This window comes from Scophthalmus maximus, chromosome 12 (genome assembly GCF_022379125.1).
Source record: "Scophthalmus maximus strain ysfricsl-2021 chromosome 12, ASM2237912v1, whole genome shotgun sequence".
Lineage (NCBI taxonomy): Eukaryota > Metazoa > Chordata > Actinopteri > Pleuronectiformes > Scophthalmidae > Scophthalmus > Scophthalmus maximus.
Genome location: NC_061526.1, coordinates 24,987,501 through 25,015,000, shown reverse-complemented (window position 1 = coordinate 25,015,000; position 27,500 = coordinate 24,987,501). Strand labels below are relative to the sequence as shown.

General features: G+C 44.5%; 5 protein-coding genes across 7 annotated transcripts in view; 2 read left to right on the top strand and 3 right to left on the bottom strand.

Annotated features, from left to right (window-relative positions):
• Positions 1–398: 398 nt before the first annotated feature.
• On the bottom strand, positions 399–1,787 carry si:dkey-85n7.8 (COX8 domain-containing protein). The gene is made up of 2 exons (XM_047336402.1): positions 1,552–1,787; positions 399–928 (listed from the first exon to the last, which is right to left on the bottom strand). The coding sequence occupies exons 1-2, from the start codon at positions 1,690–1,692 to the stop codon at positions 797–799; spliced, it is 273 nt and encodes a 90-aa protein (XP_047192358.1). The 5' UTR covers positions 1,693–1,787; the 3' UTR covers positions 399–796.
• A 1,262-nt stretch (positions 1,788–3,049) lies between these two features.
• On the top strand, positions 3,050–8,671 carry LOC118289367 (calumenin-A). Its single transcript, XM_047336367.1, is given in 6 exon segments — positions 3,050–3,054; positions 4,246–4,439; positions 4,537–4,598; positions 4,600–4,704; positions 4,802–4,862; positions 8,490–8,671. Coding segments are annotated over 6 exon segments (609 nt in total).
• Positions 8,672–9,111: 440 nt separating this feature from the next.
• Positions 9,112–14,977, bottom strand: LOC118282784 (putative violet-sensitive opsin). Of its 3 annotated transcripts, XM_035604204.2 has the most exons (7): positions 14,876–14,977; positions 13,553–13,616; positions 11,620–11,733; positions 11,367–11,535; positions 11,128–11,293; positions 9,937–10,176; positions 9,112–9,365 (listed from the first exon to the last, which is right to left on the bottom strand). In XM_035604204.2, the coding sequence occupies exons 2-7, from the start codon at positions 13,590–13,592 to the stop codon at positions 9,264–9,266; spliced, it is 831 nt and encodes a 276-aa protein (XP_035460097.1). In that variant the 5' UTR covers positions 13,593–13,616; positions 14,876–14,977; the 3' UTR covers positions 9,112–9,263. The 3 variants fall into 3 exon arrangements, with proteins under 3 accessions (XP_035460097.1, XP_035460086.1, XP_035460077.1); XM_035604193.2 differs by lacking the exon at positions 14,876–14,977 and having other exon boundaries at positions 13,553–13,809; XM_035604184.2 differs by lacking the exons at positions 13,553–13,616; positions 14,876–14,977 and having other exon boundaries at positions 11,620–11,961.
• Positions 14,509–24,390, top strand: LOC118282772 (transportin-3). Its single transcript, XM_035604159.2, has 23 exons — positions 14,509–14,768; positions 16,463–16,663; positions 17,047–17,120; positions 17,270–17,426; positions 18,048–18,191; positions 18,343–18,518; positions 18,608–18,746; positions 19,165–19,311; positions 19,484–19,591; positions 19,701–19,792; positions 19,874–20,013; positions 20,171–20,362; positions 20,845–20,936; positions 21,058–21,134; positions 21,206–21,266; positions 21,366–21,506; positions 21,724–21,840; positions 21,933–22,027; positions 22,261–22,417; positions 22,670–22,837; positions 22,917–23,029; positions 23,534–23,617; positions 23,843–24,390. The coding sequence occupies exons 1-22, from the start codon at positions 14,565–14,567 to the stop codon at positions 23,592–23,594; spliced, it is 2,856 nt and encodes a 951-aa protein (XP_035460052.2). The 5' UTR covers positions 14,509–14,564; the 3' UTR covers positions 23,595–23,617; positions 23,843–24,390.
• Positions 24,391–25,302: 912 nt separating this feature from the next.
• Positions 25,303–27,500, bottom strand: part of LOC118282778 (interferon regulatory factor 5) — a 4,268-nt gene continuing 2,070 nt past the window's right edge. Inside the window, exons 6-9 of the mRNA XM_035604171.2 lie at positions 27,122–27,469; positions 26,297–26,686; positions 26,095–26,213; positions 25,303–25,938 (exon numbers count right to left, since the gene is read on the bottom strand). Of these exons, the coding sequence (XP_035460064.1) occupies positions 25,750–25,938; positions 26,095–26,213; positions 26,297–26,686; positions 27,122–27,469 (1,046 nt within the window). The 3' untranslated portion in view covers positions 25,303–25,749. The remainder of the gene's footprint in view (positions 25,939–26,094; positions 26,214–26,296; positions 26,687–27,121; positions 27,470–27,500) is intronic.

Genomic DNA, 27,500 nt, shown 5'->3' with positions numbered 1-27,500 from the left:
TTCAGGCAGGAAAGACAAAAAACAGGAAATGTCAAATCAGCTGATCTTAGGTCACAGAGTGAAAACAAACTGGACAAAGAACAAAGGAAGTAATGACAGCTGAAGGTTGATTAGTGAAGCAGGTGTGAGGAGATCAGGTGACCAGGTGTGACCAGGTGTGACCAAGTGTGAGGACACATGAGGCAGACAGGTGCGTGGTAGACGATGGGAGAAATATAGTATGGTAGAATTAAAAGGGTTTCATAGTTTAACAGACTGTGGGAAATAAAAGGAAAGAAAAGATGATGATATCTTCCTCTCAGTTTTAATGAGTTTGTCTCTGTGGGAACTGATGTTCTCAAACAGGAAGTGATTAGCTCTGTAATTCCAACAGAAAAAAACTAAACACAAACTTCCTGTTAAAACACAAACTACAGATTTTATTTCTTCTTCAAACAACAAACACTTCCTGTTTGTTCTGAGTCACATGTTCACAAGAAGAACAACTGGAAAGAACAGATCTGAGGTTCTGTGTCGACTAATAATGTTCATTGATTACATACAATATTCATTATGAAACAAGACATTTATCCTATACATTTACATGGAAGTCTCCCTCTGTCTCTGTCTCTGTCCCTCCCTCCCTCCCTCCCTCTCTCTCTCTCTCTCTCTCTCGTCCTCCCTCTCTCTCTCTCTATCTCCCTCGCTCTCTCTCTCTGTCTGTACTCTGGCAGGTGATGAAGACTATGATGAAGGTGATGAAGATGAAGGCGTGACCTCTCTTGACCTCTGTCTGTACTCTGGCAGGTGATGAAGACTATGATGAAGGTGATGAAGATGAAGGCATGACCTCCCTTGACCTCTGTCTGTACTCTGGCAGGTGATGAAGGATCCAAGCAGCTGGAATCAACATCGCAGCAGAAAAAACCAACATGACGAAGAAACTTTGCTGGTGGAGATACAAAACAATTATTAATTATTACAAACAATGATCAATGAACTGTTCAGTGTGAGTGATGACATCACACATTAACAGTCTGACGTCACTTCAGCTTCTCTTCATCAGTTTGATCATCGTCAGACATAAGACTCTCAACAGTAAACTTGATCACTTCTGTTTATTTACGTTGGTTATTAAACTGACTTTACATTTTCATAAATATGTTGAGTGGTTCTTTGTTTTAGTTGTTTGATCACATCATTTACATTTCACTTTGTAGAAAGTCACTTTAAATGTTGCCTGAACCAAACTGACCTGCAGTTGTCAGCGTTTCTTTTTGTATCATATTAACAACTTAATTTATGGATCTGACGATGTTGCTTGTAATTAAGAACTCATCTCTTCAACATGAACAAGCTCGGAACCGGAGAATTAGTGACACAGTTGATATCGACGTCATGGTTCAGGATCAAGACGACAGGTTGAGTCAAACCAGATAAAGGAAACATATCGTGGGTTTGTGGGAATCTCTTTGTAGCACAGGCCCAAGAACCTGGACCTGATTTATATAAACCAGGAACTAAAACCTTAATTTATGAACCACTTTGGTTCAGTCGGTTTCACAAACTCACCGTAGCTCCGATCTTGTTTCTCGCAGGTTTGCTGTAAATCTTCTTCCTCGTCTGCGTCAGGATTTGTTTTGGACGAGTCAAAGTCAACACAGAAACGTTTCCCACCATCATCAGCCTCTGGACCGAGTTCACCATCATCATCCAGAAGCACACGACTGATTCTGATTGGCTGATGATTATTCCCAGTTTGTTCCCAGTTTGACTTCACCGTCGGTTTGAGGCTTAAGAAAGACTGAGGCTGGGCATGGATAATCAGAGGAGGAGGGGGGGGGGGGGCAGTGGGAGGAGGAGAGAGGGGGCAGGAGGGGGGGTGAGAGGGGGGAGGAGAGAGGGAGGGGCAGGAGGTGGGGGGTAGGGTTACAGGAGCAGGGGGCGGAGTGTGGATCGTTGTTCTAATAAAACATCATATTTATTTGTTACTTCAGCTATTCAGACTGAACTCAATAAATTTATTATAACATAATAACTAAATCTCTAAAATGAGAACTTGAAGCAATTTTTGCCTCTTTGCCAAATGTTGTCTCTTGATATTCTTGCACTTTTGAGTGAAATTGTAAACTGTGTCGATTATTTTAATTTTGCCACAGCAACCATTTTATGAAAGCAACAGCTCACTTCAGTCCGTGATATCACAAAATTATATCACAGTGAAGTGGGCAACGTGTGATATAATATATACATACCGTCATATCACGGTCTGTCGAGCTGTTGATTAATTATTCTACAAGACACAAACATTATATTTTCATTCTTCTGTTCCTGCATCCCTGTAAATTACTGAATAAATTTGAATATTACTCTTCACGATAAATAGACTTCATTCTTCACTTGCATTTAAATTATATGAATAATCATTTATGCAAAAACAGATACAATATTTTTCAAAGAAAATAAACTCAATAAATTGACTTTTTAAAACAAACAAACTTTGTCGTTGCTTGTTTTTATTTTTCAATTTGACGACATGGTAGCAACTGATACGTTTCTCACCGATGCGACCATCAACCAATGAGAAGCGAGTACGAAACTGGACCAATCAAATTTGGAGAATTAATTCTGGTTGCACAGGATTGGCTCAGAACGGAAACTGTCCTGCGGGACAGAGTGAGAGATGCTCAGTCAGAGGAGAAATTAGAGACGGTGAAGAAGACTGGAGGAGACAGACACTGACTGGAGACAGGTGAAGAAGACCGGAGGACAAAGACACTGACCGGAGAAAGGTGAAGAAGACCAGAGGACAGAGGCACTGTATAAAGAGTATATAAAGAGTAAAGAGTAAAAAAAATGATTTAAGTCAGATCAACTCCTGTATTAGATTATTATTGATTATTATTATCAGATTATTATTGTTGTATTAAAATGTAAGAAGAACTTTAATGATGTCACTTCTCAACAAAGTTATATATAATTATGACATATTTTTTCTTTAACCTGTAAAAATAATCTTCATATTTTATGAACTTCACTTTTATTTTTTCAATAAAAATCTTCGTGTCACATGTGGTGACGTCAAAGGTTCAAAACTTTCTCCTGATGTAGAAAAACTCAAGCTAAGTAAAAATACCACAACATTGTACAGTAGTTGATGATCACATGTTTTAGTTTGTTTATTTCAGATCTGATTTGTGACATCAGAAATATTTTAAACCAAACTGAATAGATTTTAAATGTGAAGACATCATGTGATCATGTGTTTATGTTCAGACTCCTCAAAGTTTCATGTTTGATCTTTTTATTACTAATCTGTTATGAGTGTTTTATTCTCTGTTCTCTTCATCTGCTCACTGTAAACATCTGTTTATTATTACTATGGATGACAGTCATTCATCATTTCATAATAATTTAATAAATAATAATTAATAAAGGGAATGAAGATAAATAACCCCTAATCTTTTTAATGGCTCAAACAATTACATTGATTACATTTAAAAAATTGTAATAAGCCAATTGTCCTTATACAAAGATGAGTTTCATTCTTAAGTTCACCAGAGGGGAATCTACATGTTTACGCATGTACAACAGTAAACACACACACACACACACACACACACACACACAAATACACACACACACACACACTCTCGTCACCTTCGTCTTCTTGTAAACGTGTCCATCGTTGGAACCTTCCTAATTTATATTTCCTGCCTCAACTGGTTCAACGAGTTCAACAAGTTCAGACTGAATTTTTGTTTTTAGTTTAAAAAGTCTGAACTTGTTTCAGTGACAGACTCAGAATCTGTTTGATCGACTGTTCATGAAAAGAAGGAACATTTCTGCATCTTATTTCATTTTAAATGTGATCTTCAATGAATGTAGACGTTGTAGTTTATTGACATAAACACATGATTTATTTCAGCTCGATCAGTCGCTGGTGTTTGACGCGTGATGTCATATTGTTGAGACTCTTTTTCCAGATCATGGAGATTTTTATTTTATTATATACTGTTATATATTGTCATACTGTTGTATACTATTATATATTGTTATATACTGTTGTATACTATTATATATTGTTACATAATGTTATATAGTGAGGGAGGAGGAGGAGCTACACCCAGTCAGCTTCACATATTAACACACAATCCTTCATAAAACTATAATGTGGACCAGAAAGAAATCCAATCAGTTCACAATCTGAACAAATACATTCAAAGTTTCAAACCTTTATGAACACCTGTGTCTTTCTGTCTGCAGCATCATCGTGGACAACATCGACAGTAACAAAGATGGATTCATCACCGAGGACGAACTGAAGGTTATGATCCGAGACGCTCAGAAGAAACACACAAGCAAACAAGTCGAGCGTCAGTGGAACGATTCCGACGTGAACAATGACAGTCTGATCGGCTGGTACCGGTTTAAGAACGTCACGTACGGCAGTTATATGGGTAAACTAAAAACTTATTAAAGACATGTCAAACACCAGCGACATCTCAGATCAATTCGAATTGATCCTCTGATCAGTTCTCTGGTTACCTCTGATAGACAACCCTCAGATAGAAGCAGAATATAACTTTACCCACATGATGCTGAGGGATGAGAGAAGGCTTCAGAGTCGCAGACAGGAACAGAGATTCATCAGCAGACAAACTCCAGTTCACGGCTTTTCTTTATCCTGAAAGTTACGAACACATGCAGGACGTCGTGGTGCAGGTGAGAGTGATGTCACTGAGAGTTATGATGTCACTGAATCATGATCATACTAAATGTCATACATATACATTTATTCTCCAATTCAAACATGTCACAGGAAACGATAGACGACATCAACAAAAGCGGAGACGGTTTCATTGACCTGAACGAGTACATCGGTACAAGGGGGGTTAGGGGGCAGGGGTGAGGAGTCAAGGGGGTTAGGGGGTAGGGGTGAGGAGTCAAGGAGGTAGAGGTGAGGAGTCAAGGGGGTTAGGGGGTAGGGGTGAGGAGTCAAGGAGGTAGAGGTGAGGAGTCAAGGGGGTAGAGGTGAGGAGTCAAGGGGGTAGGGGTGAGGAGTCAAGGGGAAGGGGTGAGGAGACAAGGAGGTAGAGGTGAGGAGTCAAGGGGAAGGGGTGAGGAGACAAGGAGGTAGAGGTGAGGAGTCAAGGGGGTAGAGGTGAGGAGTCAAGGAGGTAGAGGTGAGGAGTCAAGGGGGTAGAGGTGAGGAGTCAAGGGGGTAGGGGTGAGGAGTCAAGGGAAGGGGTGAGGAGACAAGGAGGTAGAGGTGAGGAGTCAAGGGGGTAGAGGTGAGGAGTCAAGGAGGTAGAGGTGAGGAGTCAAGGGGGTAGAGGTGAGGAGTCAAGGGGGTAGGGGTGAGGAGTCAAGGGAAGGGGTGAGGAGACAAGGAGGTAGAGGTGAGGAGTCAAGGGGAAGGGGTGAGGAGTCAAGGGGGTAGGGGTGAGGAGTCAAGGGGAAGGGGTGAGGAGTCAAGGGGGTTGGGGTGAGGAGTCAAGGGGGTAGAGGTGAGGAGTCAAGGGGGTAGAGGTGAGGAGTCAAGGGGGTAGGGGTGAGGAGTCAAGGGGAAGGGGTGAGGAGACAAGGAGGTAGAGGTGAGGAGTCAAGGGGAAGGGGTGAGGAGACAAGTGGGTAGGGGTTAGGAGTTAGGGGGGTAGGGGTGAGGAGACAAGGGGGTAGGGGTTAGGAGTTAGGGGGATAGGGGTGAGGAGACAAGGGGAAGGGGTGAGGAGACAAGGAGGTAGAGGTGAGGAGTCAAGGGGGTAGAGGTGAGGAGTCAAGGGGGTAGGGGTGAGGAGTCAAGGGGAAGGGGTGAGGAGACAAGGAGGTAGAGGTGAGGAGTCAAGGGGAAGGGGTGAGGAGTCAAGGAGGTAGAGGTGAGGAGTCAAGGGGGTAGAGGTGAGGAGTCAAGGGGGTAGGGGTGAGGAGTTAGGGGGGTAGGGGTGAGGAGACAAGGGGGTAGGGGTTAGGAGTTAGGGGGGTAGGGGTGAGGAGACAAGGGGAAGGGGTGAGGAGACAAGGAGGTAGAGGTGAGGAGTCAAGGGGGTAGAGGTGAGGAGTCAAGGGGGTAGGGGTGAGGAGTCAAGGGGAAGGGGTGAGGAGACAAGGAGGTAGAGGTGAGGAGTCAAGGGGAAGGGGTGAGGAGTCAAGGAGGTAGAGGTGAGGAGTCAAGGGGGTAGAGGTGAGGAGTCAAGGGGGTAGGGGTGAGGAGTCAAGGGGAAGGGGTGAGGAGACAAGGAGGTAGAGGTGAGGAGTCAAGGGGAAGGGGTGAGGAGTCAAGAGGGTAGGGGTGAGGAGTCAAGGGGAAGGGGTGAGGAGTCAAGGGGGTAGGGGTGAGGAGTCAAGGGGGTAGAGGTGAGGAGTCAAGGGGGTAGGGGTGAGGAGTCAAGGGGAAGGGGTGAGGAGACAAGGAGGTAGAGGTGAGGAGTCAAGGGGAAGGGGTGAGGAGACAAGTGGGTAGGGGTTAGGAGTTAGGGGGGTAGGGGTGAGGAGACAAGGGGGTAGGGGTTAGGAGTTAGGGGGGTAGGGGTGAGGAGACAAGGGGAAGGGGTGAGGAGACAAGGAGGTAGAGGTGAGGAGTCAAGGGGGTAGAGGTGAGGAGTCAAGGGGGTAGGGGTGAGGAGTCAAGGGGAAGGGGTGAGGAGACAAGGAGGTAGAGGTGAGGAGTCAAGGGGAAGGGGTGAGGAGTCAAGGAGGTAGAGGTGAGGAGTCAAGGGGGTAGAGGTGAGGAGTCAAGGGGGTAGGGGTGAGGAGTCAAGGGGAAGGGGTGAGGAGACAAGGAGGTAGAGGTGAGGAGTCAAGGGGAAGGGGTGAGGAGTCAAGGGGGTAGGGGTGAGGAGTCAAGGGGAAGGGGTGAGGAGTCAAGGGGGTAGGGGTGAGGAGTCAAGGGGGTAGAGGTGAGGAGTCAAGGGGGTAGGGGTGAGGAGTCAAGGGGAAGGGGTGAGGAGACAAGGAGGTAGAGGTGAGGAGTCAAGGGGGTAGAGGTGAGGAGTCAAGGAGGTAGAGGTGAGGAGTCAAGGGGGTAGAGGTGAGGAGTCAAGGGGGTAGGGGTGAGGAGTCAAGGGGAAGGGGTGAGGAGACAAGGGGGTAGGGGTTAGGAGTTAGGGGGGTAGGGGTGAGGAGTCAAGGGGAAGGGGTGAGGAGACAAGGAGGTAGAGGTGAGGAGTCAAGGGGGTAGAGGTGAAGAGTCAAGGAGGTAGAGGTGAGGAGTCAAGGGGGTAGAGGTGAGGAGTCAAGGGGGTAGGGGTGAGGAGTCAAGGGGAAGGGGTGAGGAGACAAGGAGGTAGAGGTGAGGAGTCAAGGGGAAGGGGTGAGGAGACAAGGGGGTAGGGGTTAGGAGTTAGGGGGGTAGGGGTGAGGAGACAAGGGGGTAGGGGTGAGGAGTCAAGGGGAAGGGGTGAGGAGTCAAGGGGGTAGGGGTGAGGAGTCAAGGGGGTAGAGGTGAGGAGTCAAGGGGGTAGGGGTGAGGAGTCAAGGGGAAGGGGTGAGGAGACAAGGAGGTAGAGGTGAGGAGTCAAGGGGGTAGAGGTGAGGAGTCAAGGAGGTAGAGGTGAGGAGTCAAGGGGGTAGAGGTGAGGAGTCAAGGAGGTAGAGGTGAGGAGTCAAGGGGGTAGAGGTGAGGAGTCAAGGGGAAGGGGTGAGGAGACAAGGAGGTAGAGGTGAGGAGTCAAGGGGAAGGGGTGAGGAGACAAGGGGGTAGGGGTTAGGAGTTAGGGGGGTAGGGTTGAGGAGACAAGGGGGTAGGGGTGAGGAGTCAAGGGGAAGGGGTGAGGAGTCAAGGGGGTAGGGGTGAGGAGTCAAGGGGGTAGAGGTGAGGAGTCAAGGGGGTAGGGGTGAGGAGTCAAGGGGAAGGGGTGAGGAGACAAGGAGGTATAGGTGAGGAGTCAAGGGGGTAGAGGTGAGGAGTCAAGGAGGTAGAGGTGAGGAGTCAAGGGGGTAGAGGTGAGGAGTCAAGGAGGTAGAGGTGAGGAGTCAAGGGGGTAGAGGTGAGGAGTCAAGGGGAAGGGGTGAGGAGACAAGGAGGTAGAGGTGAGGAGTCAAGGGGAAGGGGTGAGGAGACAAGGGGGTAGGGGTTAGGAGTTAGGGGGGTAGGGGTGAGGAGTCAAGGGGAAGGGGTGAGGAGACAAGGAGGTAGAGGTGCGGAGTCAAGGGGGTAGAGGTGAGGAGTTAGGGGGTAGGGGTGAGGAGACAAGGGGGTAGGGGTGAGGAGTTAGGGGGGTAGGGGTGAGGAGACAAGGGGGTAGGGGTGAGGAGTTAGGGGGTGGGGCTGAGGAGTCAAGGGGGTAGGGGTGAGGAGTTAGGGGGTGGGGCTGAGGAGTCAAGGGGGTAGGGGTGAGGAGTTGGTGGGTTAGGGTTAGGGATTTGGAAGTAGGGGTAGAGTTAGGGTTAGGGTTAGGGGTTTGGGTTAGATGTGTTTAGGGTTAAAGATTTCAAGAGCTCACAGTGTGAATCAGATTCTCCTCAAATCTGATTACTAATCCATCTGCAGGTGATATGCCCATCGGCAGAGGACAATGTAAAAGATCCAGATTGGGTGGAGACAGAACGTCAGCAGTTCTCAGAGCTCAGAGACAAAGACAAAGACGGGAAGATGGACAGACAGGAAACTATGGAGTGGATTCTTCCATCTGATTCCATACACGCTGAATTTGGTGCCAAACACCTGCTGAGCGAGTTTGACACCAACTAAGTAACATAATTATCATTTATCAGTTGGAATTAACTCCCATGTTCACTTGTTAAACACCACTTGTTTTTTTTTTGTGTATGTCCAGGATGGAAACTGAAGCGATACTTCATGAGTTTGATCTTTTATTGTGTTTACTTTGTGTTTTCAGTGGTTCATGAATCTGAACATTTATTCTTTATTTTTCTGCTGATCAGTTTGATGATTTTTTTTATAATGACATCAAACTCACTAATCTTTTACGAAGAGACTCATGGATTTGATTTAATATATTAAAGTCAAAGTTGCAGGAGACAAGATAAATTTTATTTCACTGTAAAACTGATTCAAACCAGTTTGTTGAAAAGTTTCAGGTGTTCCTGCCCTTTAAGACAACATTTTTTTAAATATGACATTATAATTTTACATGTGTAAATGCCCTGAAAGAAAAACAGAACAAAAACCATTGGAATATTTTTTTATTAAACTTTGTTTTTGCATTCATCTAAAAACTTGTTCTACATTAAAATAAACATCAGCTGCTGTTTTTGTATTTAACAAAGTCGGACTTGTGTGAAGAATTTTTCCTCCTGTCAGTTTGATTTTGTTCTAAATTTTAATTAACTGTGGAAACTGAAGAAACTTCTGTCTTTGAAGAGACTTCAGATGATTCGTCCATTTTCTTTCCAAACACTGTTTCCATGATGCAGGAGTTAAACTGAGGAGCAGAGAAACGACAACAAGGATTTGAGCTCATCCTTTGTTCAACCAACTACACAGACACACAACAAAACACAACCAGTAACACACACAACGTTACACACATTCAAACACAAAATTACATGTTACTTGTCCAAAGACACGACACATCTCAGTTTCAATATCGCATGATGTTCAGGACATTAATCAGGAACAAAGGACAGAGGTCTGATAAAGAAAGATCAGATTCTTCTTTTTCACTTTTTACTGACGAATCTTCAGTAAGAAACAGAAATTACAAAAAAAATTAAACTGAACTTTAATGAATCACAAAGACACACTACTGCTTTTTAAATGTGGAGCAGAAACACGAGGATAAAATAATATGATGTCCATCTGTCTGTCCACCTGTCTGTCTTCTGACTGTCTTATGTCCACCGTCCTGTGTCCTGTCCACCTGTCTGTCCACTTGTCTGTCTTCTTTACATCTGTCTGTCTTCTGTCCACCTTCCTGTCTCCTGTCCACCTGTCTGTCTTTTTAACATCTGTCTGTCCTCTGCTAGCGTCAGCCTTTACCGTGGAGCTCTCACCTGTTTGTTCATGAAGGCGTAGATTAATGGGTTGTAGACACAAGAGCTCTTGGAGAAAAACGCTGGGATGGTGACGAAGCGATAATCTTTGCTTTTATCTGAAGAGTAGGCGAAGTAAAGAGCAGCGAGAGCGTAGGGACCGTAACAGGAGAGGAAGGAACACACCATCATGATGATCATCCTGGATACTTCCTTCTCTGCCTTCTGGGTGGAGACAGACTCCGTCTGCTGGGCGGCGACCTGAGCTCAATAAAACACCAGACACAAGAGCGGGAGGTTCACTCACTTGTTTTTGACCAATGTTCTGTTCATGGGTCTATTTAGAGACTATTATGATTTTATACTCAATATCATAATACGATTAAATGATTTTTTTATCTTGTAAATATTTCAATAGCAGGGTTAGGGTAACCACAGGGTGAAGCTCACTGTGAGCCGAGTGGGTTAGATGGTATATCATGATATATTTACATATCTATTTATATAGATCTTTTCTAGTCCTATCGACACAAAGCTCTTTACAGAACAAGTCACATTCACACATTCATGCAGAGCTTCTATATACAGCTGGTCTTCAGTACTGCACAGCCCTCAGGTACAGGTTACAGTTAAGTGTCTTGGCCAAGGACGCTTCAGCACTTGGACTGGAGGAAGCAGGGATCGAACTATCAACCTTCTGGTTAGCGGACAACAGGCTCTAAGCCACGGCCGTAAGACTACACCCCAGTGGACATCATGAACAGTTAGAACTCTTTCACACCTTGTGTGGTCCAGAAGGTTAGACAGAATACCAGGTGTGAGATGTTCCTCACACCTACAGATTAGAAGAGGTGGGTCTGGGTCCACATCAAATCATGGTTCGGTTCGTTTGCTGTGTGAAAACCCTTTTTGTGTATTTCAGACTGTCGGAGCAATTACAGGAAGTTGTGACGCATAAAATAATAGAAGAAGAAAAAGAAGCGGAAGAGAAAGAAAAATGAGCCTTGGTAACACATGGGGGGAGGACACGAAATCTTTCATTACAGTCTTCACCTCCGCCGATACAACGTTTGAATGACAAGAGCGAAGTAGTGTCGAGTTCTGCGCCGGACGTCAGTGATTCTGGTAATAAAACACGATGAAAACTGACTGGATCAAATATAAACTAAGAAACAAAGACAGGAACCTTGATTGATTGATTTTTAAACTCACAGCTCTAAGGGAGCTCAGTAATTGGGAGTAGGAGAAGACAATGATGGAGAGCGGAACGATGAAGCAGGTCACCATCAGGAAGATTACGTAGCTGCTGCAGTGAAAGTCCTCGTTGTGCGTGTACCAGTCAGGACCACAGGAGCAGCCCAGACCCTCAGGGATGTACCTGAACACATGACACGTTCAGGTGGATAGTGTTCAATACATCACAATGTGAGGACCTCTCTCTCAGGTGTTACCTGCTCCACCCGAAGAAAGGTGGGACGGAACAGCTGATCCCCATGAACCAGGTGAAGGTGACAGCAGCCACAGCATGATTACTGCCAAACCTAAAGGATCCGAATGGTTTACAGATGACCAGGTATCGTTCAAAAGACAGGACGGCCAACGACCAGGAAGTCACCAGACCTGAAGAGTAGACAGAAACATCACAGTTTGCCTGCTGCAAACATAACATAAAGCAACATAAAACTTTCAACTGACTGAATTTACCTGCTATTGACCCCATGGCAGCCTCCAGTGCACACATGGTGGAACCCAGGAAGTAGTAACCCCACATGGACGAGACAAACACCTGGCTGACCGAGAAGACAACGAAGATGAATCCTGCGAAGGAGATGTTGACGAGGATGTAGTTGAGAGGGACTCGCAGCTTCTTGTACTTGAGCGTCACGAACAGAACGATAAAGTTTAAAGGAGTTCCAACAAACAGGACAAAGCCCATAAAGAGGGTTTGCAGGTGAAAGGCCCATTGAGGGGCCAGGTAATACTGGGGCCCATCGAAGGGGCTCACGTTAGAAATGTTCTCATACAGGTGGAAGTGTTTCCCCATTGTGAACCTCAGCTTTCTACCACCTGGAAGATTTCAGCATGTTTATATACCCTCATAAACTACTTACACCAAAGATTTGGCTGCAAGGATTTTTCCAAAGTTTTAGGATTAAGATCGTCACATTTCACGTCTGTCCGAACTCAGAGGAGGTTAATCTGCTTACAGGCAGAACAGTCACTGTCAAAACACACAGAGATCAGCCAGAGTTTATATAAAAAACACATGGTAAAACTAGTAAACTATATAAACTAGGTGTTTTAATATAACTCACAGTTTCTATTAAAACACATAGTTTATATAATAATACAGAGTTTATATAGAATCTCGTAGTTGTTCTTGTTCTTGGCAATTATATGTCTTTATTGTTGTAATGTCTTTTAGCTGTCTAATGTATTTATGTTTTTATGCCTCAGATAACTGACACTTATAAATGTGGTAATATATTGTTGTCTGAACCCTCAATATAATGACAATAAAGCTACTTTGAAACTTTGAAACATAGAGTTTATATGAAAATAGAGTTTGTATTAAAACACACAAATCCCATTTAATCTAACGTTTAATTAATCTGCTGTTTAACAGTTATTATGGATCGTTACCTGTCTAGAGAGTCAGGTTTAGGGTTCTTGATTCTCAGCCAACCTGTGTGTCGTTAAGGTCACCTGTGTGTGGTTAAGGTCACCTGTGGGTCGTTAGGGTCACCTGTGTGTCGTTAAGGTCACCTGTGTGTCGTTAAGGTCACCTGTGGGTCGTTAAATAAATAAATTAATAAATAAATACATTTTATTGATAGTGCCCTTTTCATAAAAAGATCTCAAAGGGTCAAGGTCACCTGTGGGTCGTCACGTTCACCTGTGTGTCGTTAGGGTCACATGAAGTTCAAAGATTGGTCATAGGGCATTGATCTGGGGTCAGCTCCTTTGACAGAAGTGTAGGTTTGTTAATTAGGAGGGTATCTCCAGATGATTGATCAGAAAATGATTATTCATCATATGATGTCATATGACGATTATAAACCACTAAGATCCAAAAACCAGGAAGGGTTAGGGTTAGACATCACAATCAAGTCAAGTCAGACGATGATGTCATATTGTGCAGATATATATTCTCAGCTCATTTAGATTTACCATCCTTCATCATATACATAACTTGGTGACGTCATTATGGGATGACATCATTAGAATATAAAGCGTTGTTATCGTAAATGCAGCGTCGCCTCTCTGATGCTTTTCATTATTTACTTTGCATCAAAAATTCATTTTCTATAATTAAGAAATTGAAGAAAGGAAAAGTGAAGATTTATTTTTATGAATCAGATTTTCTCTAAAAGGAAAGTTTTGAAATGAGTTCTGTTGAAATGTTGTTTTTTAATGAGCTGCATAAGAGTTAGGGTTATGGAACAGACGTGTTCACACTGATTGATCCAGATTCATATCACTGCAGAGTTAAATGGTCATTATTTAACTGTTATGAATGAAACTTTATTTACACAGATTCAAAACTTGAACTAATCATTTTCTCATTGTTTTTTAGGGTTAGGGAATCTGCAGTGTCTCTGTGACTTCACATTTAATCCGGATGTTTCAGAATTACCTGAGCAGCTCGTCTTCGTCCGTCTTCTATAATCCTCCATCGTCTTCGTCCATCTTCTATAATCCTCCAAACATCAACACAAACTCAGATTAGACTCCTGAACTCTCCACATCTCCGACTAATCTGGTCTGAAACTAGCAAAGGTTAATCTGAGGAGGTGGATGAAGACAGAAATCTCTTTTTAGAAAGCATCGTATGCTCTTTCACTCCTTCACTCCTCTGCTCCTTCACTTCTCTGCTCCTTCACATCTCTGATCCTTCACTCCTTCACTTCTCTGCTCCTTCATTCGGGTTAGATGATGGATGATGGATGGACAGATGGACTCCCCACAGGATATAATAATAAGAAATTTTATATGACCTGTAATTTTATAGATCATTGAGTCGTCTCAATCAGTTTTAGGACTCGACTGATGAAATGAGGCAGAGTTTCACAAAAGGGGTGGAAAGTATTTTAAAAGACATAAAATAAATGTTATTGATGTGACATGGTATCAGCTCTGTGACCTCACAGTAAAGTTCTGACGTCACATTTTCACCCAGAGATTTCCTCTGGAGACTGGTCGGTGAATGTGGTATATATTATATATAATAGGTATATAATGGTTTGTCATTAATATAAATATGAACTTATCTGTTATTTGATGTAAAATTATCACTTAAGTTTTGTATCAACATCCTCATGCTGACATAAAAAATAAACTGTGAAGAGTAAAAATACAGATTGATCGTTTTCATTCGGGTTTGAGTTCAGACATATCTTTTCTTCAGTAAACCACAGAGCGCAGAGAACTGACAAAGATCTATAGTCAGAAAAACTTAAACCTTCTTTTAAATTGAGTCTTAAAGAAAAGTGTCCTGTGGCCATAACCCGGTTAAATTAACATATTTTTAGGGGAGTTCTGAATTCAACTCTTCCATCATGACAGAGCGGAACTAATGTCCCTGTCTGTGTTTCCAGTCGGGATAGAATCACTGTTGCACGCGGGAACCCTGTGCGAGATGGCGGTCGATGCTCAGGCCGTGTAGGACTCTGTCGGATCCGCCGTGTTGGTTACATTTCTGCCTTATATCATCTTTGCCTCTGACCCAAGTTATGGAGGGGGGCAAACCGAACCTGACCCTCGTCTACCAGGCGGTCCAAGCCCTGTACCACGACCCGGACCCGGCCGGGAAGGAGCGAGCCTCGGTGTGGCTCGGAGAGCTCCAGAGATCGGTGAGAAAATGGGAGAGCCCGTGGGACCGGAGGGTGGAAGACGGAGGGTTCCGAGGTGGTCCGGGGGTTTTAGTGAGGTCCAACCGGGCCGGAGTTTTCATGTTTACCTGCTTTTAATACACCTGGAGAAGTGAAGTGCGCAGTCTCAGAGGAGGCGCAGGTTCCCGTTAGCATCACAGCTAAGCTAAGCTAGCTAAATGAATGGATTCAAACACAAGCCTTTAGCTTCGTGTTAGCGCGATTAGCTGCTGTCGGGTATTAAGTTCACTTCGAACTCTGTGGTTTCAGCTACAGCGCGTTTCTGTGCGACCGATCATTGTCTGTGAATCAGACTGTCTAGTTTCACAGGCCCGTTCTGCAGCATTCTGCTCTGTTAGCATGTTAGCATGACTGGTAGCACTGTTACGGCAAAGTTTAGTCTCTGACGTCATGCAACTGGTTACGTCATGTGACGTATGAGACCACTGTTTTCCTCAGGATGTAGAATCATGATCATCTTTCTTCACTCGGGACTGTGTGATGTAACCAGGTAGTTGGCCTCAGTGGGGTGTGGTCCGTGTTCCTGTCTGTTCCTGTCTGTCACCGTGTGTTCCTGTCTCTTATCATATGTTCCTTTCTGTCACCGTCTGTTACCATATATTCACTGTCTGTTAAAGTCTGTAACAGTCTGTTAAAGTCTGTAACAGACTGTTTCACTGACTCTTACCGTCTGTTAAATTCTGTTAAAGTCTGTGCACTGTCTGTTACAGTCTGTTACCGCCTGTTCCTGTCTGTTACCATATGTTTACTGTCTGTTTAAGTCTGTTGCTCTCTGTTCCTGACTGTTAGTGATTCCTACCGTCTGTTATCATGTGTTTACTGTGTTAAATTAATTTGCTGTCTGTTCCTGACTGTTACAGTCTGTTACTGTGTTACATCTGTTACCATATGTTCACTGTTTGTTTCAGTCTGTTACTCTCTGTTGCTGTCTGTTACTCTCTGTTACTGACTCTTACCGTCTGTTAACATATCTGTTACAGTCTGTTCCTGTCTGTTACAGTCTGTTACAGTCAGTCGCTGTCTGTTACTGACTCTTACCATCTGTTAACATATGTTTACTGTCTGTTATAGTCTGTTACTGTCTGTTACAGTCAGTCGCTGTCTGTCGTTGTCTGTTGCTGTCTGTTTCTGTCTGTTCCTCTCTGTTCCTCTCTGTTCACTGACTGTTACTGTGAGTTTATCATGTCTTTGATTTAAGTTAATGTAAGATTCATTAAATGAATCAGCCCCCACATAGCCCGGCCCCCTCTACTGCACAGTGTTTTCATTGATCAGCCACACACACACATGCACACGCACACACACACACACACAGTGTAACATATTGATCAGTGATCAGCTGTATCATGAGGCTCAGCTCACTGGTTGATATGAGAAGAAACAGTGACGCCTGCAGGTCAGTTTACTTCTAGTCACATGATCCATATGATCACATGACCAGAAGTCGGTCTGACGATAAAGTGTCAATAATCAGATCACATTGATCACTGATGATGATGATGATGTTTGATTTGATCATGTTTTGTTCCATAACTTTAAATAGAGCTCAGTTTCCTTTACTTCACCTGACAACTCAGGTGTTATCTACGTGTCTGAGTGATGTCATGCAGCGACCATCTCAGACATGTGTAATGACATCACTTCCTGTCCCTCAGATGTATGCATGGGAGATCTCAGACCAGCTGCTGCAGCTCAAACAGGATGTGGAGTCGTGTTATTTTGCTGCTCAGACGATGAAGATGAAGATCCAGACCTCCTTCTACGAGCTTCCTCCTGAGACCCACAATGCACTGCGAGACTCTCTGCTGACCCACATACAGAACCTCAAAGACCTGTCCCCCATCATTGTCACACAGGTAAAACAGATCACCTGGGTCCTGGTTGTAAAACGGAACCAGAACCACAAAACAAAAACACTTCCTTTTAGATTGATGTTGTTGTCACCTCATGTCACCATATGACGCCTCGCGTCAAATTACGTCGCTTCACGAAGCCTCGCGTCACCTCATGTTGCCTCATGCCGCCTAATGTTGCCTAATGTTTCCTCATGTCGCCTCATGTCGCCTCGCGTCGCCTAATGTTGCCGATGTTCCCTAATGTTGCCCCATGTCGCCTCGCGGCGCCTCACGTCATCTCACAGTTGAAACGTTCTGTGACTGAAGTTGTCTCTTAGTTCGTCATGAACATGTTGTTAAGTCATCTACAGATCTTATTGGCTGATTGATGTCTTTTCTGTCAGCTGGCTTTAGCGATTGCAGATCTTGCTCTTCAGATGGCGTCTTGGAAAGGATGTGTTCACACGCTCATAGAAAAGTAAGAAATCATGCGATTATTTAACTTTTTCAGTTTGAAGTAAACTAATAAGTACTTAAAGTAATAAAGTAATAAGTAATTAAACAACATAGGTCGTTTCCCAGTTATGTGTTTCTGACTCACCCGTCCACGACTCCGCCTCCTCTCAGGTACAACAATGACATCAGCTCCATGCCCTTCCTGGTGGAGATCCTCACTGTGCTGCCAGAGGAAGTTCACAGTCGATCTCTACGAATCGGAGCCAATCGGAGGACGGAAATCATCGAGGATCTGGCTTATTACTCCGGCACCGTGGTCACTCTGCTGGTCTGTTTGTTGTCTTTGTTCGCTCCTCTGACGCCCCCTACTGGTTTAAAAGGTTAAGTTTCAGATTGACCTCTGATGGCCCCTGCTAGGTTAAAGTGTTAGGTTTCAGATTGACCTCTGATGACCTCTGAGGACCCCTTAGGATCCCTGCTGGTTGAGACTCTGGACCATAGTTTCACATCTGTCAGTGTTTGCTGCATTCAAACAAACTGAACTATAGTTTACTGCCGTGGAGATGAAATATTCAACAGGCTCATTTATCAATCTGAAATAGAGAAAATAAAAAAGTCATATTTTAAAGACTTAAAAAAACTTTTCACTTTTCTGTAACGTTCAGATTTTTTAATGGTTGATTCTAACTTTATCTTTTGTCTGATTCTTTTAAATGAGTATTGAATAAGTATTGATCGGCCTTTATGATTCTGATGATAACAGCTGGTTTATTGGATCAGCTCTCTGGATAATGATTGAAATGAGACAATGGATTTATATAAACAAATAAGAATATATTAATAGATCAAACCAGAATTGATCAGACCGTTGAACCTAAGAGATCAGGTGATGATTCTGATCTGATCCGTCACCATCCTCATGTTAAATTCTGTTTGTGTTTGATTTCAGACGACGTGTGTGGAGAAGACGGGAGACGATGAGAAGATGCTCATCAAAGTGTTTCGCTGTCTGGGCAGCTGGTTCAACTTGGGAGTCCTGGACAGTAACTTCATGGCCAACAACCAGCTGCTCATGGTTCTCTTCCAAGTCCTGGTACAGTCCAACATGTTGTTGTCTTATACTCACTGGCGGCACCTGCTTCCTGGTTACACAGGACAGGAGATGTCTATAGTTTCTAGCTGCCCAGTTTAAAAAGTGAAAAATCATAAAACAAAAAAAACAATCTCAGGTATTGTCCCCACAGCAAAGGGATCAAACCTCCACCAACCTTCACGAGGCAGCATCGGACTGCGTCTGCTCTGCTCTCTATGCCATAGAAAATGTGGACACCAACATGGCATTAGCTCTGCAGCTCTTCCAGGGCGTCCTGACGCTGGAGACGGCCTATCACATGGCTGTAGCCCGAGAAGACCTTGACAAGTGAGGACACGCAGGAAACGCTTTTTGATTGTTGATCACTGGACTGTCGGCATGTTTCAGCCACATGAATGTTTGATTTGTGTTGTCAGAGTGCTCAACTACTGCAGGATCTTCACCGAACTCTGTGAGACGTTTTTAGAGACGACAGTCAGGAGTCCAGGTCAGGGCATGGGTGACCTGAGGACACTGGAACTGCTGCTGATCTGTGCAGGACACCCGCAGTACGAGGTAGGAGCACAACCTACATTACAATGAACAAACGGAACACCTGTGATGATGTATGAACATAACACCTGTGTTATGAGGTACGAACGTAACACCTGCAGCTCAAGGTACGAAGTAATACCTGCATTACAAGGAACAAACGTAACACCTGCAGTTTGAGGTACGAACGTAACACCTGTGTTACGAGGTACGAACGTAACACCTGTGTTACGAGGTACGAATGTAACACCTGCAATATAAGGAACAAACATAACACCTGCAGTTCGAGGTACGAACGTAACACTGACCGCCTTAAACTTCACATTATAATTCCAGTCTGTATCTGATTTCCTTTACTTCTGGTTTTAATTTGCACCCTGTTCTAGTTTGTTGAAATCTTTAGCTTAATATTCTGGTCTTTGTTCTGGTCTTTGTGATCCAGGTGGTGGAGATTTCCTTTAACTTCTGGTACCGCCTCGGAGAACATTTGTATAAAATAAATGATGCAGCGCTTCACACCATCTTCAGACCGTACATCCAGAGGCTTCTGCACTGTTTGGCTCGACACTGTCAACTCGATCCAGACCATGTGAGTCCAGATCAAGTTTACACTGACCCCCTTTGATGAAATCTTGAACCTGGACTTATACAGTCATTTAGATTAAAAACATTTTGACTGTAATACTGATTCACCAAGTGCTGTAGATAAAAAAAGTATAATTATTCCCAACCTTCAGTGTAAAGTTATTTTGACCTGACAGGAGGGAATCCCGGAAGACACGGATGATTTCGGAGAGTTCAGGATGAGAGTCTCTGACCTGGTTAAAGACGTCATTTTTCTTGTTGGATCCATGGAGTGTTTCTCTCAGGTAATCCCCATTTGAATATTTCAACTGACGCGTTTGGTTTAACGCTAACTTAACAACACTTTGTTTTCACTGATATTCTCTTTTAAAAAGCGGTTCTGCTTGTTCTCAGTTGTATTCCACGTTAAAAGAGGGGAACCCCCCCTGGGAGGTGACGGAAGCCGTTCTCTTCATCATGGCTGCAATTGCAAAAAGTGTTGATCCGTGAGTATCTGTTTAGAGCCGTTCATCGCCTGAAACATTCCCATTCTCTTTAAATTCAGTTTGTACTCTGTTACGTTTCAGAGAAAACAACCCGACGCTGTCCGAGGTGCTCCAGCAGGTGGTGTTACTCCCTGAAAATGTCCACATGGCGGTTCGATACACGAGCATCGAGCTGGTCGGAGAGATGAGCGAGGTCGTCGACAGAAACCCCAGATTCCTCGGTCAGTCAATGTGTCTTTGTGCTTCAGATGGATTTCTGATCTGATTACAGATACTGCAGATATTCAGGTTTAGTCAGGTTCCACTCCAGGAAGATTGTTTCCTGTGAGTCCTGTCAGCTCCTCACTCTGACTTTCATTCTGTTGTACTTCCTGTCAGACCCGGTGTTGAACTACCTGATGAAAGGCCTAAGAGAGAAACCTCTGGCGTCAGCAGCGGCAAAGTCGATCCACAACATCTGTTCAGTCTGCAGAGATCACATGGCTCAACACTTCCAGGGTCTGCTGGACATCGCCCGCGCCCTCGACTCCTTCGCCCTGTCCACAGAGGCAGCTGTAGGACTGCTCAAAGGTACATCACCACACCTGTAGTGACATCGCCACACCTGTAGTGACAGCATCAGTCTTTCCCCCTTTACCCTTAGTGAAACAGGGAAATGTTTCAGAAACTAGATCAACTCAATCACAACAGAACAGTTTAGAATCTGTCTGTAGAGACAGTGAAGTCAAACAAGGCTTATAAAATCCAAAAGATGAGTAACTCTTACTCAGGAACATTGATCACAACAGAACTAACTCTGATCACAACAGAACTAACACTGATCACAACAGAACTCATCGTCTGCAGAGACAAACTGAACCTGACACAAAAGAGACGGTTCAAAAGAAAACGCCAATTTCAGAAAAGTAAATAAACTCTATAATAGTTTGAATCAAAATGCACAAGAGCAGATCAAGGTACATTCTCACCTGCGATGTTTACCTGTGCAGGTAAATACACCAGGTTATGATGTCACACATGTATGTTTTCACCTGTGATGTTTACCTGTGCAGGTACAGCTCTGGTCCTGGCTCGTCTTCCTCTGGAGAAAATCGCAGAATGTCTCAGTGACCTTTGTGCTGTTCAAGTATTGGCTCTGAAAAAGGTCAGTGACTCGATCTCATGTGTGTTAATGTTAATGTCATAATGTGTTTGTTTGTTAATGTGTAAATGTTAATGTGTTAATGTGTTTGTTTGTAAATGTTAATGTGTTTACATTGTTTCAGCTTCTGACAGAAGAATCTACAAACGGTAAATCAGCTGATCCGACCGTGTGGCTCGATAGACTGGCTGTTATCTTCAGGTGAGTTTACCTGTTTCTTACGTCAAACTTTATTTATATGATCAAACACTGAAGCTGTTTCTTTTCCTCAGACACACAAACCCCATCGTGGAGAACGGACAGACTCACCCGTGTCAGAAGGTCATTCAGGAGGTAAAACACCTGACTCACCTGTCGCACATAAAGTTTTATTAACACGCGTTACCTGTAGATCACGTGTTGTGTGTGTGTCATGTGACCTGTGACCTACAGATCTGGCCTGTGCTGTCGGACACTCTGAACACTCATCAGGCCGACAACAGGATTGTGGAGCGATGCTGTCGTTGTCTCAGGTTTGCTGTGAGATGTGTTGGGAAAGGCTCCGCCTCCCTGCTGCAGCCACTCGTCACTCAGGTGAGACACACCTGGTTAATCACTCCAGTGGTAGACCTCTGACAGATTGACTTGTTATTGATCAGGTGATAAAAATAAATTAACATTTTTTTTCTGGTGTTAACGACCTTTATTAATAATTATAATACATCATATATATATAGCGCTTTTCCAAGTGCACAAAGACGCTTAATCTACCTGCTCACCTGTGTTCTGATTGGACGTTGGTTGTGATCAGATGGTGAGTGTGTACCAGGTGTATCCACACTCTTGCTTCCTGTACCTGGGCAGTATCCTGGTGGACGAGTACGGGATGGAGGAGGGCTGCAGGCAGGGGTTGCTCGACATGTTACAGGTAACAAAGCACCTGACCAGGAAGTGAATAACTGTGACTGTAACTGATGATGATGATGATGACGACGACGGTGACCTCCTCTTCCTCCTCAGGCTCTGTGTATGCCGACCTTCCAGCTGCTCGAGCAGCCGAACGGTTTAAGGAATCATCCCGACACTGTGGACGACCTGTTCAGACTGGCCACCAGGTGAGTCACATGGTCACTTCCTGTTTACACACTGAGGGTTAAGTCGTCTGACTCCTGTTCTCTAAGTGTGTGTGTGTGTGTGTGTGTGTGTGTGTGTGTGTGTGTGTGTGTGTGTGTGTGTGTGTGTGTGTGTGTGTGTGTGTGTGTGTGTGTGTGTGTGTGTGTGTGTGTGTGTGTGTGTGTGTGTGTGTGTGTGTGTGTGTGTGTGTGTGTGTGTGTGTGTCCGCGCTCAGGTTTGTGCAGAGGAGTCCTGTCACTCTGCTCAGCAGCAGCATCATCATTCACATCATCCAGTGTGCGATAGCTGCCGCCTCATTGGACCACCGAGACGCCAACTGCAGCGTCATGAAGTTTGTCCGTGACCTCATCCACACGGGAGTGGCCAACGACGTGAGTGGTCAAAGTTTAAGGATGTCGGCCTCATGTTTCCTGATATGTTACAATATGAAACCGTTCATTTTACAGAATAATCAGAGGTTGGAATGATGTAATTACTTAGGTTGTCCAGCAGAGTGAGTCTCAGCTCTTCACTTTAGTTCCAGTGATTTTCTTTTTAACCTTTATTTGTACAGGTCATTGAGACATATTCATACAAGTGACATAATGATTGTTACATCACAAACACGACTCGTCTCTCTGCAGCACGAGGATGACTTTGAGGTGAGGAAGCAGCTGATTGGTCAGGCCATGGAGCAGCACGGGCAGCAGCTCGTCACTCAGCTCATGCACTCGTGTTGTTTCTGTCTGCCGCCGTACACGCTGCCCGACGTGGCCGAAGTGCTGTGGGAGGTCATGGTGTTCGACAGACCAGTGAGTAAACACCTGATCAGGTGCGTCAGTCCGGTGGCTCCAGTGGTTCCTGACTGTTGTGTGACCTCTGTGGTTTCAGACGTTCTGTCGCTGGTTAGAAAACGCTCTGAAAGGTTTACCAAAGGAGACGACAGGAGGAGCCGTGACCGTCACTCACAAACAGCTGACTGACTTCCACAAACAGGTCACCAGGTGAGAGGCTGCACGTCAATAACACCTACATCGTCAACTTCCAGTCTCAAGTCTGACAAGGCTTCAGGTCGTTGACCTCATGATGCTCCGGGGCGGTTTGACCATGAAGTCATTTGGAATAGTTACCCTAACACTTCAACACAACACTAAACTAAATTACACAACACTAGACTACACTGCTACTCTGTAACAGTTCATGAAACATAGACAAGACAGGAAACAATTTGGAGCTCGGTTATGGGTTCGGACATGAGAGATTTCTGTTGAGACTCGTGTTCGAAGGTGGAATGCAGAAAAAATGACAGCGAGTTCAGACTTATCGTGACATCAGGTGAATCACACCTGAGCTTCACTGGGGTATGATCAGATTTTAACTGTAAAGCAACACATGGATAAACGGGTTTAATCTTTGTTATGAACTGAAAATATCTATGACACGTGACACATGACAAACAAACAGGTGAAGGTGTCAATCTTTTCTAAATTTCTGTTTCTTCTCTTCAGTGCTGAGGAGTGTAAACAGGTGTGTTGGGCCATCAGAGAGTTCACCAGACTGTTCCGATAGCTGCAGCCTTCACACCACACCAGGTAACTGTTCACACCAGGTGACTGTTCACATCAGGTGCACTATGTTGTATATTTATATAGTAGATTCATGTTGTATATTTATATCCTAGATGCATGTCATATATTTATGTCGTAGATTCATGTCGTATCTATTATAATGTCAAATGTTCACATCAGACGACGTTTCAGCTCAAGGATGTATAATGTTTCCAACTGTTGAATCCGAGTGTCGTGTTTCGTCTTCAGGTTAAATGTTTTGTTGACCAACGCTCAGAGGTGACGACAAAAAGCTGCGCCTGCAGACGAGGATCCAAAGGGACGAGATGAAGGTGATGAAAATGGTGGTGGTGGTGAAGAAAGAGGACTTTAATGTGAAACAGGATGAATGACTCGGACGGACAGAGTGAGGTCCTCCCCCCGACCTCTGACCTCACCTGAGCTCACCTGCAGCAGGTGTCAGGACCGGGAGGAGTTCACTAAGTGAACTGATGCAGAATCAGAGGACGTGCCTGGTCAACAGTTTTTAAGAGATTTATTTTTGGGACTTTGGTCGTGATGTTTTTTGTCCGTGCCATTAGAAGAGCCAAAAAATTTCCCATGATGCTCTTGGCTGAGCGGCTGCCCGAGGAGGCGTAATGCTGGAGGATTTGGCGTCACCTTTGACCTTTTTAACTTTGGTTGAATTTTAGTTGTTTTTCCACAAAGTGAGACAGAGTGAACTCTGAGAGACTGACACTATGACATCATCGGTGATGTAGCCTTGTTGTAAACAATAAAACAACTGAAACAACAAACTGATGCTTCAAGATTTTAATGTTTATGTTTCACTTATTTCTATGATCATAATGACCCGGATCGACCACCGGAGGCAGGATTGAGCTGTTATCAAGTTAATATAATAGAGGAGACATCTGTTATGATGACACACTTTATTATTTTACAGCTGTAGAGATTATTGTCCATGTGACAACAGCTGTTGGTCACACTGAGACCAGAACCAATCAGATTCTAGAGGGTTAGGGTTAGGGTTCTGAGTATGAACAGCTGCAGGAAAACAGGTCTGAGCTCAAATTATTTTAATCTGTCACCGTCTGATGAAGGCTAACAGACGAAGTCACTGCAGCCCTCTGGGTAATGTGATGTCATCATTACACCTGTGGAGACCCCATCTGCTGGGAGTTCTGGTCAAACTGGTTCCTGTTTGTTACCTGATACACTGACCTTAACTGGAGCAGAAGCACTTCCTGTCCTGACCCTCAAAACTTTGACTGCTTTATGAAATGGAAAAAAAATGAAAATGATCGCCACATTTATAACTTCCGATTTTTCATAATCCAAAACACTGGTTTTCTTTTTCACCAGCAGTTGAGTGTTTGTCCTGATGGTGGCACTCAAGATTACAATTATAACGAGAAATATAAAGAGTTGATATGGAAATTTGGCCTTCAAGACATTTATCTGTTCTTTAAATATTTCAAAAATAAACTGCAACTAACAATTATTTTCATGTCAATCAATAAACCTTTATTGTTATTACTTAATAATTCAATGTCAGCTAATAGTGTGACCATCAAAACCAACTGCAGTTTGAAGATGTCATCTTTAAATGTTTTCATTTTTGTTAATATTATAAAGAAATATAAACGTGCTGATGGATTTAAATCTGTTGTGTCTCAGTTCACTGATCATCATTTTGTTACACAACATAATATTGAAAAATGATTTTATTGAAATCTTGAACACTCAAACTAACTGTGGTCATTGAATGTGACGGAGGCTCGTACACAGGAAACACGCTGAGCTGAGATCAGCTGATGATCCAAACTTGTTTTAACATGTTGGAACTTTTTCTTTCAATAATCTGTCATCACAGCTGAGTTTAGTTTTGAACAATCAATAATCTGAAATCTGGAGAATCTATCAGAGCATCGACCTGCGTTAATTATAGGACCAGTCCAAAGGTCAATACAAACACCTGGAGAGGGTCTCCGAAAGGAAATGGATCCACCGTTAGTCTCAGGTCCTGAACCTCCATGAGTCTCTAATCTGATTATCAGGACTTCAGAGTCCTGGAGTTCAGGGCAAACTGGTCGTTGTGAGTCTGCTAGATGTGTTTATGGGGGGGGGGGGTCCAAGGCCCCTGGTTGTGTTGATCAGGATACATTGGGGGTCCAGGGCCCCTGGATTTGTTGGCTCTGCAGAAGCCTCTGTAGTTCTTTAAACTGCTCCACCGTCTGATCCTTCACGTCAGGGTTTGAGATCTGTAATCGGATGCTGTCTGTGGACCAGCTGAGTTCTCCAGAGAACATCTCAGTCAGAATCCGAGCCACTACGGGAACCACCTGAGGACAGGAACCATAACCACAATATGAACCATTTTCAACACCCAAAATAATTAAATGTGCAGGAAGTTGTAGGTCCTAATGAAAAAGTTGCTGCAGGAATCTTTCCAACATTTCGCTGAAACGCCCCCTGTTGGTCGCGTGTTGCCCTCTGACCTGGACGATGATGAGTTTCTTCTCTTTGGGCTTCTTGTCGGGCCAGTCCTCCCCAAAGCAGAAGTAGATCTCAAAAGGCGGAGGGTTCGGAGCTTCACCTTTATGGAACAGGATCAGTCCTATGGACAGAAGATTTATTTTAACTCAAGGCTCAGAAGTGGAACTGAAAGTATTTGGACATCGGAGGCTTTAAACTCGTCACCTTGCAGGAAGTCATTCAGGCTGAACACTCTGATCTTCTTCTCCCTCTCCATGGGGTTTGGTGGTCCCTGTTCGGGGATTCCCGGTCCAGACCAGAACACCTTACACTGACAGAGGCGAATGGCATAGATGTCTTGTTCCCAGATCTCCAGGATCAGGCCTCGGTCCATCACGTCCAGCAAGGCGTTGGTGTAGAACCGCTGCTTCTGGTTCTGGAGCTCAGACGTCCCTGGGAACAGGACCTGCTGCAGGGTGACAGGTCCAAACAGGTCCACCTGCTCTGGGGTCGGCTCCAGGTGTCCGTAGTACAGTCGGCAGCCCTGTGGGTTGCTCACGGTCAGAGAGCCCGTGATCCGGCCACGGTACTGGAACTTCAGGTCCAGATCAGTTACTATGACAACAGAGGGAGAGTAACTATCACTGTGAGAACATGTGAGGTCACACAGGTGAGATCACACATCGGACTCATGTTAGTTCTGATGTTAATTCAATTCAATTTTATTTGTTTAGCTAAAAAACACAACATACATTATCTCAAGGCTCTCTACATAGTGAGGTCGTGACCTCACAATATCACAGAGAAACAACAGCAGTTATGAGACTGTGGAGAGATAAAACTCTGTAACAGAACCAGAACAAGTCTGTAACTTTCATGGATCAGATCTAACCAGTCCACTCAGACCCGGTCTCCGGTCCGAGTTAGATCAGATATAACCGGTCCAACCTTGTGGACCAGTGATGACCTCTTCACTGGCGGTTCCAGCTGTACATCATCAGTAAAGCCAGAACAGAGGTCAAAGGTTAAGGGTCAGACGATTGCACTCACGTGGAACACTACTCAGCAGGTCGTACTTGCAGGGTTGGTGGTTCTGAGGATCCCCCTGGTTCTGGATGCCTCCCATACTGCTGGCCTCCATCAGGTCCGGCTCAGGGGGCACAGAGGCAACTGAGGGGAGAGAGTTCAGGTCCTGGAGTCTGTTAGGAAGACCTGCAGTGTGGACGAAGTTCCCCTGATCCACCATCTGACCCTGAGCCTGGAGGTCAGAGGTCACGGGGAGGAGGGGCACCGGGATCACGTGATGAGGTCCAAACGTTCCGCTGGAAGACAAACCAAACGGATCCACTTCTGAACGAGGCGGGAACGCGCTGAAGGAGGGGCCACTGATCCTCGGGTCTGATGACACATGACATCATCACATTACAGC